We start from the raw sequence: 19177 nt of genomic DNA, 5'->3' as shown, positions 1-19177 counted from the left end.
GACAAACAGAATGTATTACCTTTACATCACCAACTTAATTTTCTCCTAACTTTATACTTTGGTGGAAAATACGACTGATTACAAATCAGGATATTATAAAGTATATTTAAAATCAGTGGAAAGTTACCTCTAAGATATTAAAAATTATGGGATCCTTCAGAATGATACAAGGGAAAGCCTTTTAAAATATTTTACTCAAAGAAGTAAAAGTATCCAGTTGAAGTCTACTTCCCTTTCTCCCCCAAGATCACTTATTCCATCTAGTTAACTTCTACAATTTTGTGGGGGATTTTTTTCAAGTCCTTGCTTTTAAAGTGTTTATTTTATTTTCAATATTAACATAATTCTTAGCATATAGGCCTTTAAACATAGTAATGTGCAAGTCACATTGTTCTCTTTTCTTCCCTTTTTGTTAGTAAATTGATTTAAATGGAAAAGACCTTAAATATGCTATATTTTCCTCATAAGTGGCTAACCTTTATAGAGAAAATTACCAACGATTAGGCAGTATATAAAACTGAGCCTCTAACAGATGATTAAACAGTAAGGCAATGATCCTGGGATCTTAAAGGCTATTTTAATAGAATTAAAATTCTGGCAGATTCCACCAAACTGAAAAGTCTTCAAGTTTCCCCAACAATATACTATGTCCATTCCATCCAGAGAATAGGTTGTAAAAGTTGGGACCAACCTGGTTTACCAGAAGGCCAGCCAGCAAGTGACAAATGCTTTTGATCTTCACAATCACTGAAGATGATTTACAGATTCATGGAGTTGTTTCCATCAGTATTAGCAAGAGGGAATTACTAAGGTGAGGAAATCATAGACTATTAATGATAATTATTTTAATCATTCCTGTCCTATCTTTCAATCTGGATGTCTGAATTGACATAGAGGTAAATGAAACAAATGCTCAACAAACCTGGACAAACCAGATTATTCAAAAGTGAAAATATATTTTACCTACATTTTTCAATGTTGATAACGTGTCGAGTGGCAAATTACCAAAGAGATGGCATCAATTTTTACCATGTAGACAGACTCTCAATGTTTAACTTAATGTTAAATTTGTTTATTAAATAAATGTTTAATTTGGACATTGGTTGAATGATACTAATAATCTTATAATTACTATATGAAATGAAAGTTTTTCATCTTCATGTTTTATAGAATTTAGTGTGTTATTAAAATAGGGAATTCAAAGACCACAGATACCATTTTGCATATTATTAAATTCTTTTCTCAAAGACTACATATGACATTAACTAAAAATCACAATTATCACGTTGTTACTCAGTTGTTTCAATCATGTCCAACTCTTTGTGGCCCCATTTGGGGTTTTCCTGGCAAAGATATTGGAATGGTTTGCCATCCTCTAGCATATTTTACAGATGAAACCTGAGACAAAATAGTTAAATAACTTGCCCAGGGTCATATATTTACTAAGTGTCTGAGGCCAGATTTGAACTCAGGAAGAATAGCCCACTCTTCCACCTGTGCCCACACTTATCATGAAATCTATTACATTAATTATTTAAATATATATTTTTTAATTTCCCCAGCGTTCCCCATGGTTACTATAATATCTATTCACAGCTGGTCTAATTCAGTATGCTTTTCAATCTAAACATGGACTGTGTAATTAAAATGGCATGGACTTTAGCTATTTCAGAAATAAATGATTTGCATAAAGTAACTAGGAAAAGTGGAAGAGGCAGAATTTGAATTCACATCCTTTGGCTTAGTATCCAGCAGTCTTTACTTTGAAGGAATAAAGTAAATAAGGATTAATGGATTTAGTTTCTATTGTCAAACAATAAATGGAAGACAATATGGAATAATGAATAAGGATCTGATCTTAGAATCAGGAAGATAGAGGTTAAAATGCTACCTCTGACATATCGTCTATACAACCCTAGACACAGAACTTCTCTGACATTGCTCTGGTGCTGCCCTGTCAAGGAAGTTTCCTCCTCTGTGAATTCCCTAAAAACAATGAAATGTTGTGCCATAAAGCAGTTATGTTATCAGAGGTGGTATTTTACCCAGATCTTCCTATTACACCATACTACCTCCACATCAAATATTAGTTTTACAAACTAGTATTGTAGGTGACATAAATGTTAATGTGAATAGCAATATGTATATACATATATATGTATATACATATATATATACATATATATATATATATATACAAGCTCTAACTTATATATAAAGGAAGTTAGAACTTGTATAAAATTCAAAGGATTACTGTCCTGATTAGAAGTGAACACTACCCTGTAAGGTTCAAGGGTCTGCTAAACAGTGAAAATTTAATTCTAGGCATAATCTGTTGGTTTTTTTTTTAAGGAAAACTCCAATATACTCATCTAACATGTAGAATTTGAAATAGCTAAGGTCCATGCCATTTTAATTACACAGTCCATTTTTAGATTGGAAGGCACAATGGAAAAATCTCTGAGCCAGCTTTCCAGTCACAAGTAGAAATAAGATACATGTGGGAAACAATGGCTTTCTAGAGAGAGAGCCATTTATTACTTTTTTTTCCTGATGGGGAGTGTATCAACTGGGATATATGACACAGATAAATAGCTTTGTGTTACAAGTCTTACTATGAATCAAGGACCTACTTTTGGCGGGACAAGATTTGGTGACAATTGAAGTAGTTCTCTGGCTAAAGTGAAAAATGATGCCATTACTTCAGTAATATGATCCAAAGGGAAGTTAGAACTGTGACTGTGAAGACTTCACATAAGAGAAGAATGAACACAGAAAGGGAAGGTCAGTTCCACAATGACAGGTATATCAAGATAATAAAGTTGGAACATAATACACTTGGTTAAAATTGAAAAGCAGCAATGGCAAAAATAAAATTTGGGTGTCAGTTTTTGAAGAACGGTAAAAATCCACTTTAATGTCAACATCGGGACAAAGATAAACCCTGCTTTTCAAGCTTCCTCTGTAACAGTGATGCATCACTGTACACAGGGAACATATTTAATCTATAATAGAACTGAAACCCTGTACAAAATTCCTTTTCTGGTGACTCATTATTCTGCCAGGATGAGCCTGGATTCTTTAAGGCTATGCCGGTGGTAGGCAGATCCTAATAAGTTCCTCAAGCTAGAAAGGCTGTAAGGCAAGGGACCAGAGACAAAATGCCACCTAACTAACCTAGCTAAATTTGGAAAAAGGCCCCGCTAAAAGTCAAGTGTCAATTAGTCAAAAGTCAATCAATTATTTGGACACAGGAACGCAAGAAATGATTTCAAAATGTGGAGAAGACTATATGTATCAGTAGTAAGAAACCCAAACACTTGAGTATTGAAGGCCATCCATTCTCCATATTGAATGTAGCAGAGGTACTAAAATAACTTTTTTCAGATGATGACAGACTAGTATAACTGGCTAGAAGGTGATGACATAGCAAATATGGCATAAAGGTCTGAGGGATGTCTAGTTAATGTGTATTTCACAACTTATCTCAAAGAGTTCCTTTGAAAATAACAATAATAGAAGTACTTGTTCCACTACTTTTTATGAAGAATAAATATGATAATATATTAGAGGTAGTTAGGTGGTAAATAGAACACTAGGAGTCGAGAATATTTGAGTTCAAATTTGGTCTCAGACACTTACTAGCTGTGTGACCTTAAGCAAGTAATTTATCCTCTTTTTGCCTAAGTTTTCTCATCTATAACTTGGAGATAATAATAGCATCTACCCCCCAAGGTTTTTGCAAGAATCAAATGAGATAATATTTGTAAAGAGCTTTGCAACTCTAAAGCACTACATAAATACTAATTATTGTTATTATTTAAAGCTCTATAAAATATCACATCATCATTATTCGAAAAGAGATACCAAAATATAAAGGTTAGATTCTTCTGTTGTAACATTGGAAAGAGAGGTAGCATGATATAGCATATAGAGAGGCAGTCTTGGAGTCAAAAAGACTTGAATTCAAGTCCAGCATCTTGCATCTGCTACCTGTATGACCAGGACTAGACATTTAATGTCTCTGTGTACCAGGTGACAATCAGGACCTGTGAACTTATTTTCTTTTTAAAAACATTCTGATGACTCTGTTTCAATAAAATTAGTTTCTTTTTAGTCCTGTGTATGTTTTTATTTTAAAACACTCACAAAAGGCTTTGCCAGATTGCCAAAAAGGTCCATGATACCCCCCAAAAGTGTAAGAATACCTGCTTTATCTGTAGGTTAGGGAAGAGCAGCATATCTTGAACAATAAAGGAAGTTTCCATACTGAATCATCTATCCATAGATGAAATTAAAGAGCCATACTAATTCCTTCTCACTCCCCCACAAAAAAAGGTCATCATTTTTATTGCTGCTTAATTATAATTTAATGTGGTCTTTTTTTTATATGTACTTGCTATCAATTTTATTCCTAGTGAAAATGACTATCAGCATTCTTTTTAGGGATATATTATGTAGGCAATATAGTATGGATAAATTAGTTAATAAATGAAGTGCTCATTAAGAGATAACTGTGTCAAGTACTGTACTAAATTCAAGAATACAAAAATAAAAACAAAGATAAATGCTGCCTTCAAGAAGTTTATATTCTAATAGGGGAAAACAAAACATAAAGAGGTAGAATGGCCCATGGAATGGCATTTTGATTTGAAAAATTCAGAGAATGGAGAGTGGAACCTTAGAGTGACAGGTCCTTTCTAGTAGCAATGGCAGAATTGATTTGATTACAATTACAGAAATGGAAAAAAATGGAAGAGAATCACAAAGTGTATATGATGAACATCAAAGTGTTTGGCAAGAACATAGCAGGGAAATGAAAGAAAGCATTGCAGAGCACTTAACTTGTTAGGTGGCAATCATCAATCATCAATGAGTGGGAAGTTGAAAGTTTAAAAGTTTGCTTTCCAGGACATCAATCAACAATTAATTGATAAAAATATTATACTTTTTATACTATTACATTCATTATACTAGGCACCATACTAATCCCTTGGGATGCAAAGAAAAGCAAAAGACGGTCCTTGCTTTCAAGCAATTCACGGCCAAATGAAAGAAACAACATGCAAACAGCTCTGTACAAACATTACATATAGGACAGGTTGGAGAAAAATCAATAAATGGAAGGTTCCAGCATTAAGGAGAAATAGGAAAATTTTCTTGTAAAAGATTTTATTTTAGCTGGTACTTGAAAGAAGCCAGAGAAAATAGGAGGTAGACATGAGGTGGAAGAATATTTTTTAAATGGCTGAACAAATTAAGGTAGGTGATGGTGATGGAATACTATTGTGCTATAAGGAATAATAAACAGGATGATTATAGAAAGAACTCTAAAGACCTACATGAACTAATGCAGAGTGAAATAAGAAGAACCAGGAGAATATGATACACAGTAAAAGCAATATTGTGGAATGGGCAAATGTGATAGACTTTGCTACTAATAGCAATACAATGATCCAGGAGAGTTATGAGGGACTTAAGACAGAGAATACTATCCATCTCCAGAGAAAGAACTATTGGAATAAGAATACGGATTAAAACATATGATTGATCACTTGTTTATTTGGATATATGTTGTTGGATTTTGGTTTTATATGATTATTCACTTACACAAATGAATAATAAGGAAATATGTTTTCCATGATAATTGAATTGCTTGCCAGCTCCAGAAGGAGGAAGTGACACAATTTGGATCAAATAACTTCAGAAAAGCTCATGTGGACATTTTTCAGAAAACTTTGTGTGGACATTTTTTATTAAAATAAATAAAAATAAAACTTAAAAAACACAAAAAAGTGACCACAAAGTTATTATTTCCAGGTGATAAGGGCCTTCATCAAGGCCATGGCAATGTTGAAAGAGGGAAAGTGGAGAATGTGGAAAATGTTAAAAAGATGAAATCAATAGGCTTCAGAAACAGATTGGATATGAGAAAATAAGAATGAGAATGATACCTAAGTTTTGGGAATCTGAGTGACTAAAAGGATGGTGGTAACTTTTACAGTAACAGGGAAACTGAGAAAGGAGTTTTGATAGGGAAAATATTGAGTCCAGTTTTAGACACATTGAATTTAAGAAGCCTGTGGAGACATCTAGTTTGCTATGTCTAAAGGAAAGCTGGAGATGCTAGTTTATAGGTTAGAAGTGTTATATTCATAATCTGGGAAGTGATGGATGCCAGCTTGAATGAGAGGGATGGCAGGTGGAAGACTCGGAATGTTCCCAGGTGCCGTGAGCCAGAGTCGGTTGGCCCCACAGTATAAATATCCCTGGCAGCCACTTTGAGGGAAGTCTCTCTGGAGGTCTCTGGACAGGATTCTCTGGACTGGGAAATCTGAGTGGGTGGTTGAAGGGTGGAAGGGAGGTCTATGAAGAAGAGGGTAGGAATAACTCTGAAGCTATTCCTGAGAGACTGTGAGAGCTAGTGCGTCACCAACACTGATAGTGAGAAAGCTGAGAGAATAAGATCATCAATACAACTGCATCAATAGCTTCCCTATTCTCTGGCTTGGCTGTGGCCAAAAGGCCAGAGGGAGTGGGGGTGAGCAAATCTCTAGCTTTCGCTTGATCAATAGCCTCCAGTCCTGATTGTCAACTAGTTTATAGATAATAGATCAATAGGATTTCCAATCCCCAATCCTTGTCCTTGTTATCCTTTCCCTGAGTATAGATAAAGAGTGTTCAACAAGTACCTTCCTGAGTGGTTTATATCATGGCCCAGGCCTTCGGAAGGGAATCAAACACAGTCAGATCCCAAACGTTATCCAAGGCAAATCAATATATTGCCCAATACTAATCTATCCAACCCCAGGTTGGACCTGGAAAGGTTACCCATCTATCTAACCTCTCAAGGGTCCTCCCCGGGCAACTGTTAGAGTGAAAGGGAAAATTACAGCAGCTGTCAAGGGTGATCAGAATTGGTGTTCCTCCATCATCTGCAGCTGAGGAGAATACAGATAGATACATAAACATCATCTGTACATTTCTCCCTTGGACCCCCCTTTTGTTTATAACAGAAGAGAGGTCAAGCAGTTTTATTATTCACAAGCATGCAAAGATGGGGATCATTCATCCTATAATCTCAAAGGTACATGATGGTGACACAAGTACCATAAACTGGGATGGGTACCATATTTGAGAGCCCAAACCTTGTGGGTCTCTGCCCTTATATCTGATTGTTGTGGCTAGGAACATTCACAAAGAGACCTTAGGAGTAGTCAATAAAGTGAATAGTCTAGACTATGACCTCTTTTATCAATCACCAGGACACTGTGATTGGTACAGATTGTTAGCCTTATATACCTATGTTAGGTGAAGTTTGCTAAGCTGTTAGGGAGCTAAAATTGTTTCCCCAACCCTAAAAGTAGCTGAATGGGCCATGTTGGGTACAAAGGAACTTGCTGGTATATAGGTGGATTAATCGTTGATTCAACACGCAGTCATTTCAATCAGCTAGGGCCATTCCTCACATTTATAGCTACATCCTAACCTACTTTTGGGACATAGATGTTTCTGAAAAGCTTGTGGGAAAATGAACATATTTTAATACATATGAAGCTTCTGTTTGACATAATCTGGAAGGAATATAAGATTTAGAGTTAGAGACCTTAGAGATCATCCCATTTTACATGGTTGCAAATAAGTCTAGAGAAGGGTGATAACTTGGCCAAGGTTACAAGGTAACAAGCAAGAAAATCAAAATTGGAGTCCAAGTTTTCTGCATGCAAATGCAGCATTCTTTCCAGTGCTCCCCAACAACTTCACATGGCAAATCAATCCTTTTGTCTGATGAATAACCAATCAGGCAACAAGTATTTGTTGAACACCTCCCAACCTCTCAATGCTGAATGCATTTGTAAAGTGAACCATCATTCTCTAATATTTCTGTTTAGTATATTTGGAATCTTTCTTTTAAGGGCAGGAAACCCAGTGCTATGGTTTTATAAGAGATATTGACTGTTGTGTCAATTTGTGACTATGAAATGGTACCCCTGAAAAGATCATAGGATAGAACATTGGGCTCTTGCTGCTTCATGATTATGGAGGTGAAACCAAGAGGCTTATTTCTGAAACAGGAGAGACAGATCCACTAATAACATCATGTCACAGACCTGCTTGTTCTGTCACACCTACTGACTAACACAGAGGCATTCCTGGCAGTGGGCTGAATACTGGAACTCTAGGCTGCGATGCTGTATTTAAATGTTTTGTAAAAACAGATGTGCTCCATGTTTGAACAAACCTGGAGCAGGTTAGCTTATCCATCAGTATGGTTTACAGAAGAGTTTTCATGAAAGAGCAGTATGCATTATTGTTGTTGTTTTTTAATTTTTTAAACTTTACACGTGAAAAATTATCCAGGAATGCAAATAATATAAAGATAACAATTCTAATAACTGCTCATAATTCTATAGTACCTTATAGTTTACTACAAACTATTATCTTGACAGTAGTCATTAAAGGTTAATATTGGGAGGTGGGGGTATGAATAGAATTTATTATTTCATCCATGAAGGGATCTCTTAATAATGAAAATTATTTCTAGCAATTCAGATTGACAGCTACCTTGCCATTTATAGACTTATAAAGCTTAGGGCAGGGAAGCTAGGTGACTCGGCGAATTGAGAGCCAGGCTTGGAGACAAGAGGTCCTTGTTTCAAATCTGACCTGGGACACTTCTTATCTGTGTGACCCTTGGGGCAAGTCACTTAACTCCCATTGCCTAGCCCTTACTCTTCTGCCTTGGACCAATACACAGTATTGATTTTTAAGACAGGAGGTAAGAGTTTTAAAAAAGAAGAAAGTAACTTAGGAAATTGAGAGATTATAATAGTCACTAGCCCAAAGTTGCACAGAATGTGTCAGAAGCAAAGCTTGAATGAATCAAGGTCTTCTTGACACTCAAATGAACTCTGTGTCCATCTTGGTACTGTTGGATTTACTACAAAAGAATTATTAGTCTTATTCTGAAAATGAAGAAACTCAGGGTTAAAGAAGTTAAATAATTTATTCAAGGGTATATAACTGGAAAGGTGGCAAAATTGAGCCCTTGACTCCAAGTCTCCTGGTTTTTATATCATCAAAGTCAACCAAAAAGCTTCCTCCCCTATGTGATTAGCTGGCCTGATCTCTTTACAGAATGTTCATGCAGGTTCTGTAGTCTTTCCAAGGTATTTTCCTGACACCTATTACCATTATCCTGGAAGCATCCCCCTGGAACCCTCCACATGGAAATCAACCAAGCAAGATTGTGCACATGCTAGAACTCCATTTGCATCTATAAAATGAGAGGGTTAAACTAAATGGCCTTTAAGGACTGTTCTGGATCTAAATATATGATGCTGTGATTCCCTCCACATAATAGTTTCTTATTTTGTGTCAAATACCAAATATTTGAAGGATTGGCCCTTATACGTGTGAGGTCTAGGTTTAGAATCCCAGCCAAGGTCTTCTGAATGGTAAGATGCAAGAACCTAGGGGAGGAAGAAACAGTAGTGATTCCAATTGTCTTAACCACTCTCTCTTGAGCCTGGTTCTCTATAAGGAACTGAGCAAGCTAGTAGAAGGTAATGAATATTTCTTTCTCTTTTTTATAAAACCTTTACCATCCATCCTAGAATCAATACTGTGTATTGGTTCCAAGGCAGAAGAATAGTAAAGGATAGGCAAAATGGGTTAAGTTACTTGCCTGAAGTCATACAGCTAGGACATTTCTGAGTCCAGATTTTGAACCCAGGACTTCCCATCTCAAGGCCTGAGTGATGAGTATTTCTGAGGCACAACCTTCTTATTTCAAGGGCATTATATCCTATTAAAACAGAAGTTTTTAATTTTGTTTTTATACCATGGGGCCCCAGAAACCATTCTCAAAATAATGTTTCTAAATGTGCAAATATAAAATAACATTATAAAGGAAATTGATTATATTGAAATACATTTATTACAATATTTTGTTAAAGTTCATAGATCCTTAGGTTAAGAATCTCTTCCAGAGGGAAGCCAATGGACTGTAGGTGATTGTCTAATCCCAGAGAAGAAGAATACTCATTTGATTTAAAAAGTATTCATCAAGTGCCTGCTTTTTGTAAGGTACTGTGTAAGGAGCTAAAGATATAAAAACGGGGTGGTGGCAGGTAGAAAAAAATAAAACCACCTTGGACTGAACTTGGAGAGCCCTTCAGTGGATATAGAGAAGCATGGAAAATGTGTCCCACTACATTAATGCCATGTTCATGAGCGATGTTATTATTCAATGGCTTTCATGATAAACTTCGAAAAGAATGAAGCTTTATTCCTAGGTAAAGCATACATATTATGGTGAATCACTACCCCCTTCATTGTAAGAGTGACAGAGCCTGGTATCAGTAGCATAGGCATGTTTGAAAGCCAACCACTGGGTGTTTGTGAAGGAGGGTACCAACAGTGAACCACATGGCGTGTGCAAAGAATGGGTTGTGGATGGAATGCAGTGTTGAGCTTAGAGTAGTTCATGCTATGAATTAGGGAGAGAAAATGACTAATGATATAGTTGTGTGAAAGCTGAGGGTGTGTGAATCAGTACACGTGAGTAGAAATGTCTTGGCACTTCGAGGGTAACTTTCAACTTTTTTGATGAGAATTCCCTGAAGGGTTTTTAGAGTACTTTGCTTAGGAAAATCTCTTGTAGGGAGTTTAGAAATACTGGAGGCAGCATCGGTTTGCCCCCATGTGACAAAACCATAATATGTGGACCCAAGAGCCAATATGAACAGGGATGTTGTCTAGTCCAAGAAATTCTAATGCCAGATTGTCATTGTTCTGTGTTCCTAGTATTTTTGCTGGAAAAAGAGTACTCAAAGGGGTAGAAATAGAACAAATCCAAGCTGGAGGATTTGATGATGAACTGGACTGAGCACAGTCAAGATGGAGTTATTAGATTCTCTAGAGGTCACAAAGCTATGTGCAATAAATTCCTGATTACCAGAGAACTCATGGACTCCAGCAATACAATGCTTTGATCTAACTAGAATAAAGAGAAATTAAGCAGAGAAATCAGATTTATCTTCCCCCAGTCTCCCACTGCACCTTTGAAATTTCAGAAGACATCAGATTGCTTTCTCTGTAAGATGGGGGAGCATTAAATAGAATATGTGCTCAATTAAAAAATATTAATTCTAAAAGCACTACGACCTTATCTGAAATTTGAAGCTTTTTACCTCACAGTTACCAAAGCATAATTGTTATGGCCAGTGACTTGTGTTTCAAATATGGTTGATCATTAGACTAGATGTAAGGATTTTTAAAAATGTGTTACAAAGTCCACAAATGACATATATATGCATGTATACATGCATATATATGTATGAGATAAAATAAATAGAATAAGAAAAAAGTATAGCTTAGTGTAGTAAATAGAATATTGGTCTTGAAGATGGGAACACCTGGGTTGGAATCCCTTCTTAGATACTAGCTTCATAAACCTCTTCCCACCTCATTTTTCTCAGCTGTCAAATAGGGATTACAATTCTTGTAGCAATTAACTTGCCAGGTAACAATGAGGATCAAATGAGATAATGAAAGGAAAGCACTTAGCAAACCTTAAGTTTGTTGTTGTTGTATAGTCGTGACTTCGTCAGCCCATGCACATAGCACACCAATGCTATCCATGGAGTTTTCTTAGCAAAGATACTGGAGTTGCTTACCATTTCTTCTTCTGAGGTCTACGGCAGATAAAGGTTTGCCCAGAGGCACACATTTAGTAAATGTCTAAGGCCATATTTGAACTCAGGTCTTCCTGACTCCAGGCCCTGGACTCTCTCCACTTAGCCACCTAGCTTCTTCCACAGCAAACACAGGATAAGTACTTGCCTAGAATCATACACCTAGTAAATGTCTGAGGACAGATTTGAGCTTGGATCTCAGGTCTTCTTGACTTCAGGACCAGAACTCTCTCCCCTGAGTCACGTAGCCATGTCCTAAACTTTAAATTAGTACTGTATAATAATTAAAAACTGTGTTAGTTTTTAACGATTAATTATAGAATTCTGAAATAATTAATCAATTAAATAATAAGGATGTGAAGCAGTCATACAACAGACAGGAGTTGGGAAAATTTAAACAGTTTCATTAAAAATTTTACTTATTTTAGGTGACTAGCCAGATCATAACTTCTGTGAGCTTCAGTTTTCTCATCCAAAAAGTGGGAGAGTTGGACTAGACAGTCTTTAAGTTGCCATTTGGCTTTATCTAGACACATGATCTTCAGTGCTGATCTTAGTACTTATCTAGTCTGGTCTTCTGATGTCACATATACCTCCATACATCAGAAAGGGCCAAGTTTGAGTTCCCCTGGGATAGCCTTCAAAAACCCCATATCACTACCACAAGAGGAATCAAAGCAGGACTGTGGTGAAGGAAAAAATTCATCTTAATATCCAAAAGAATCCACATTAGTATTTTTATTCCTGAATAAAACCTGTAAAATTAAATCTTTTTTTCCTGCTTAAATTAAATTCTCCATTTTTAAATTATATTGAATGAGTCATAATGGTAAATAAGAATGCTTTTAGAATTGCATAATAGCTGCATATTATAAATTAAATGGAATAATTTGCAGCTATTACATATTTATTATAAACAATTGATTTAATTAGCTATAACTAAGCTAAGAGCCATAATATGAATCACTGTTAAATGAATACAGAACATAATTTTTAGGCATTAGTGAATAATAATAGCTACACTTACATTATACTGTGAGATTTACAGAATGCTTAATATACATTATCTCATTTTATTATCAACTACATAATAATACAGATAATACAGATATTTGCCTCATTTTACAGATGAGGAAACTAAGGTTCAGAGCATTGAGGTGATTTGACCCTGGTCACATAGCCAGAGTCAGAGGTAGCATCGATGCACAGTTCTATCCTCAATTTGGATCATAGTCTTAAATGCCAAGCTAAGAAATTTGTATTTAATCAAAGGGAAAACAGAAGCTACTGAGGATTTGGAACAGAGCAGTGTAATGTTCAGACCTGCACCTTAGGACAACTATTTTGGCTAGTGGTTAAACATGGATTAAACAGAGGAGAGATTAGAGATGGGAAGACCAATTAAGAGGCTATTGCAGGAAGATTCGTGGGCTCAAATCTGGTCTCAGATGCTTCCTAGCTATGTGACCCTAGGCAAGTCACTTAATCCCAATTGCCTAGCCCTTATGCTCCTCTGCCTTAGAATGCATACTTAGTATAGATTCTAAAACAGAAGGGTTAGGGTTTTTAAAAAGAGGCTACTCCAATAGTCCAGGAAAGAAGTGGTGAGAACCTACAATAAATTGGCAAAAGTGGTGAAGAGAAAGTATATGAAATATGTTTGTTTAAAGCACAATCTAAAGTTGGCAGTTGATTGTACATTAGAGATATGGGAAAAGGGGAAATTAAAAAAATAACAAGAATGATGGCCTGCAATCAACAATATGTTTGGAGGAAGGAAGAGTTTAAAGGGGGAAATGATTTTTATTTTATACATATTGAATTTCAGGTTTGAATAACAGAACACTAGCTGATGATACAGAATTCAAGTTCAAAAGAGAAATCAATACAGATCCAACTATTCTGGAGGGCAATTTGGAACTATGCCCCAAAATTTATAAAACTGTGTATACTTTTGATCCTGTTTAATATCACTACTGGATTCATATCCCAAAGAGATAATAAAAAGGGGAAAGGTACTCGTGCAAAAATGTTACTAAGAGCTCTTTTTGTGGTGGAAAGAATTAGAATTGAGGGGATGACTATCAATTGGGGAATAGCTGAACAAATTGTGGTACATGTGGTGATGGAATACCATTGTGCTATAAGAAATGATAAGCAGGATGATTTCAGAAAAAGCTGAAAAGATCTGTACTAACTGATACAGAGAGAAATAAGCAGAACCAGGAGAACATTGTGCACAGTGACAGCAATATCATATGATAAGCAACCATGAAAACTTGGCTACTCTCAATAATGCAATGGTCTGGGACAATTCTGAAAGACTTTCGGAGAAAGAACTATTGACTTAGATGGAGCAGATCAAAGCATACTGATTTTCACATCAATGCATTGACAATTTTATTTGGGGGTTTGGGTTTTGTATGTGTGCACTTAAAGCAATGACCAATATGGAAGTGTTTTGCATGATAATAAAAAATTAGTCAGTAATAAATATGTAGATCATAGTCATTAATTAATAAATAAGCATTTATTAAGCACCTACTTTGTGCTAGATGCTTTATTAAGCACCATTCACTGGATAAGGTTCAAGAGATACAAAGATAAAAGTTAAATAGTCCATGCCATCCAGAAGCTTACATTCTATCAAGGGAGACCACAAATACTTTATAAACATATACAGATAATATTCACAATAAATGCAAGATAATTTGTGTATTTTATTAAGTCTTTTAATATGTATTATATGTTAAATATATGTATTTAATAGCAATATATTACATTTTAAGAGAAGGAATACTCACAGCTGGAGAGATCAAGACAGTCTTCATGTAGAAAGTGGTACTTACAGTGGTGAAGGAAAAGAGGGATCCTGATAAGCAGAACTGAGGAAGTAAAGGCACAAAGATGGGAGAATGCCGTATCTGAGGGAGAGTAAGAAGGCCAACTTAGCTGGACAATAGAGTCCATGGATGGGAACAATGTACAATGAGTCTAGAAAGATAGGTTGAAGTAGGATCATAAAGGGCTTTAATGATAAAGAGTTTTAATGATAAATAGGAGAGTTTACTTAAAAAAAAAAAACTTTACCTGAATCAACACAAGTATTGGTTCCAAGGCAAAAAAGTGGTAAGAGCTGGGCAATGAGGAGGTCAGGTGACTTTTCCAAGATCAAACAGCTAAGAAATGTCTGAGGCTAGCCAAGTCCTCTCAATTCTATCCACTGAGCTACCTAGCCGCCCCCAAGAGTCTACATTTTGAACCTCGAGATAATAGGGAGTCACCTGCATAAACCTGATAATTGGTGTTGAAAAGATTGGGGCAGCTAGGTGGTACAATGGATAGGGCACCATGTCTGGAGTCAGACAGATCTGAGTTCAAATCCAGTTCTGACACTTAGCTGTGAGATCCTGGGCAAATCACTTAACCCTATGTGCCTCAGTTTCCTTTTTCATAAAACAAGCTGGAGAAAGAAATGGCAAATTTGTATTTTTGACAATAAAACCCCATGGATAAAGATGGACACAAATGAATAATTGAGCAACAACAACAAATGAAAAGATCACCGAGACAGAAAATAGAGATTTAAAAGAAGTCCCACAATCAAATGTTGTTATACTCTTATGTGTAATGGGCAGGAGATTATGATGATGAAACTGAGAATGAGTAATGGACAGGTAGGAGAGCCAGGTGATATTAGTTTCACAAAAGCCAAAGAGTACCCAGGAGGAGGTGGTGTTTGGCAATGTCAGAAACGTAACAGAAATCAAGGCATTCAAGGAAAAAGGCTCTGAGAACCAAATAGATGAGGAGGGATTGGGTAATGACTGATGGAGAGTGCTTTTGGAATAGTGGAGCACTCCTAAGATATGGCCCTAGGACTTTAGAAAGCCAGCTTACTGCAGTGGGATAGTTGGGCTTGGAATCAGAAAAAATGAATCATTCATATATATATATATATATATATATATATATATATATATATATATATGTATGTATGTATGTATGTATATTTCCAAGTCTCAATTTTAATATCTGTAAAATGAGTAGAAAACTTATAGTACCTATCCCCACGAGATTTCTATAAAGGCTTAGATAAGATACTAAATAGAAAACTTTTAAAAGCCCATATAAATGTAGGAAAAAGCAATGATGATAAAACTCTGAAAATTTTAAAGAACTACACATTAGATATTATTAAAACCATTATTATTTCTCCCACATTGAAAGCCAAGGTTTTAATTTCAGAGTATAACATAGAATATTAATTTTATAGATATAAGGAATATTAGCTATCAACTGACCTTTCTTCTCACATTTTGCAAATAAGTTAACAGACCCACCAAGGTGAAATGACATATCCAAACTCACATAGCCTAGAACCCATGTGTAGAATCTAATTCTTGATCTAGTGATCTTTTCATTAGACCAGCCAAAACTGATATTTATTATATTCAGTCATTAGATGACTTATAACAAATAAGATTAACTAGGAAGACCAAGGCTCTGCTGAATCCATCTGTCAATAGAGGATCTGATAGATCAAGGGCCCAATCTTTCAGAAGCTGACTTCAGTAATGGTTTAAATATCCCATAGGGATAGACATTCACTAAAATTAATAAATTAATAAATTTATATTATAAAGTAATAAAATAATAAAAATAAAATGTATTGATGATTTGCAAAGATGATACAATGATAAATTGTAATTTCATTTGCTTCTTTTATCTTCAAAAGTACATCATTTTATTTCATAGTTTTGCATTAAGCAATTTCCTTCTTTAGTTCTGTCAAGTTAATGTTAACTAATCATTTAATAGTAGGTGTCCTAAAAATCTTAGTACAAGTTTGAACTTTAATGCATATCAAAGCTCAAACCTGCCCCAAGACTTTTGAGACAAGCTTTATTTGAATGTGTGTCACAGGGTATCACTTCATTTTTGAGAACATGCAAGTCTATGGTCAAATACAATGCTATTTTGTTTTGGGGGGTACAGGAGAGACACTGGTAAATGCACAATCCGCCTTGTCTTATTTGCTGTCTTGTACATCTAATACTTTATATTCCAAACCCATTTGTTAAGAAATGAGACAAATTGTTTTGAATATCGTTTTAAAAAGACAACCATGAAATTTTGTGATAAAAATATTTATAAAATAGAAATGTCTCTCATCATCTTCAGACAAATGTCTATAATACACATATATAGATAGCTTTGGGAATAACTAGTTTTTCCCCATATTAATATCATTAATAAGAATTATCAATACACAAAGCCTTAAATATAGAGTGAAACAGCATTGTCTTGTCTGCCTTTTTATCATGTTGACAAGTTCTACAAAAACAAACTAAAGCAAAATGTTGGCATTGATTCATATTGGCTCTCTCTACAGCCCAGGGGTGCTAGTTTTTCTCTACATGATATAGGCATGTTACATGACAGACAATGAAGTCAGTCAACCTTGGAAGAGGATCTAAATGACTATACAATATAGAATATATCAGAATGACTTCTGATTTCAATCTTCTAAAGCCACGCTTAAAAAACACAAAGTGCTTATGTTAACCTTGTAGACAGGGAGTTAGAATATTTCATCCTGTGCTTGGGTGTGCTTTTAAAATGTTTAACAACTAATTCTTGGAGGTAGGATGGGGATGGGGAACAGTGCAGGGGGAAGCAAGGAGATGGGAAATGTATACATAACACACTGAAGTTTTATCTGCATTGATAACATTTTCTCCATCAGGTTCTTAAATATAAGCAATCAATACAAAAATCAATCAATCCCTGATTTATAGCATTTTCCAGTTACCTGGATTAAATGATCATAGTGAAAATTTAGCAAGTAACTCTCCCCATACCTACAAGAACTGGCTTCAACACACTCCTGATCCTAGGAGATGATTCCCTAAATGTTCTGTGCCATCTCTATATGGCATGGATGAACCAAACATAAGGCTATAAAATCTGGTTATTTTTTCTGACAAATCTAATCTCTCAATCCAGGTCAACTGAGCTATATAGTTCAAAAGCTAGGACTAAAATGTCTCTACCGTTTGTGTGTGTGCCTGAGTATGTTGTTGCCACTCCAAGGTGACTGATTGGATAAAATAACCAGAAAATTATTATTATTCGTTTTATTTATATGTTACTTCCCCCTTCAGTCACCATAATAAATTTATCTCCATATTGAAAGGGACCCACTTCCCCACAAAAAAATTCATTAGGTTGAAGTTAAAAGAAACAGCTCTTTATTAATACAAGTATCCCTTCTACATCAAGGCACTTAGGGCTAAGCAAGATTTGGAAAATCTACATAACGTTTTTTAACCTTCCCTTCCCTTTCCTTTGGCCTTCCTAGAGAAGAAGTCTGAATTTTTTCTTTTTTCTTTTATGAGGTATTTACAGTACCTTACATGCATTTATGAGTTACTAAACTTTTTAAAGATGCCGCTGCATTTCTAGCCTTTCTGTGTTGTCTGCTGACTTTCATATTCTTTTCATAAACTTTAATTTTTTAATTTTACTTTTAAAAAGAAAATGTATATTTATGGTATTAAAAGATAAAATATGTTGATATTACAAAATAGTAAATATATTTTAGGCATGTCTAAGTTTCTAAACTTTTGTATTGCTGTCTGCCAACCTTTCTGTGTTACATTTGGCTTCTGAAAACTTCCCTGAAATACCCATATGCCTACCGAAGATTTATCAAAAGAAACCACAAAAGGAAAAGTTGCAGTGTGGAAAGGATAGCTGTATGTGTATGTGTGTGTGTGTGTGTGTGTGTATGTAAATGTTTACATACACACACACACACACACACACACACACACACACACACACACACATATATAGTTTAGAAGTAACCAGTCAGAATTCCTACCTATCAAAATGGTCACTTATATGTTGTTCATCTTCCTTTATCCTCCCAGGAAGAAGAAGTTGCTCGTGAGAGTCGTTTTAATTTCAGTGGCTATGGGATGGGTCATTGCCTCCAAGTTAAAGATGGAACAGCGGTCAAAGCCCCACCACCAAACCCACCTCCTGCACCCCCAAAGGATTCAGACTCCATCAAAAAGAAGTTTGTGGACCGGGCTAAAAGGATTGATACAATATCTCGAGCTGCCTTCCCCCTGGCCTTCCTCATATTCAACATCTTTTACTGGATCACATACAAAATCATTCGGCATGAGGATGTCCATAAGAAATAGGTGAACCCTTTGGGCCAAGGGACATTGTTGCCCAAATGTTGTGCTTGTAAATAAACGGTGGAATTGTCCTTCTATCATTTTGACTGAGGGGTTGGGGGGAGGTAAGAAGGGGTGGGGGTGGATTTCATGACACTGAAAGAAGACAGAAAAGTTTCAGTCCATGAAGAAAATGGTTTGCACAAAATTAAGGTATCACAGGACCATGTGGCAAGGGTCCCCTTGCAAATCCCTTAATATTGTTCTTCCAGATCTTGGGCCAAT

General features: G+C 35.6%; 1 protein-coding gene across 1 annotated transcript in view; it reads left to right on the top strand.

Moving 5' to 3' along the window:
• The window catches only part of GLRA2 (glycine receptor alpha 2), a 232275-nt gene extending 213359 nt beyond the window's left edge, over positions 1 to 18916 (top strand). The window contains exon 8 of the mRNA XM_044669267.1: positions 18638 to 18916. Within this exon, the coding sequence (XP_044525202.1) occupies positions 18638 to 18916 (279 nt within the window). The remainder of the gene's footprint in view (positions 1 to 18637) is intronic.
• Positions 18917 to 19177: the final 261 nt, after the last annotated feature.

Source organism: Gracilinanus agilis, chromosome 3 (genome assembly GCF_016433145.1).
Source record: "Gracilinanus agilis isolate LMUSP501 chromosome 3, AgileGrace, whole genome shotgun sequence".
NCBI classification, from domain to species: Eukaryota; Metazoa; Chordata; class Mammalia; order Didelphimorphia; family Didelphidae; genus Gracilinanus; species Gracilinanus agilis.
This window is presented reverse-complemented; position numbering and strand designations above follow the sequence as displayed.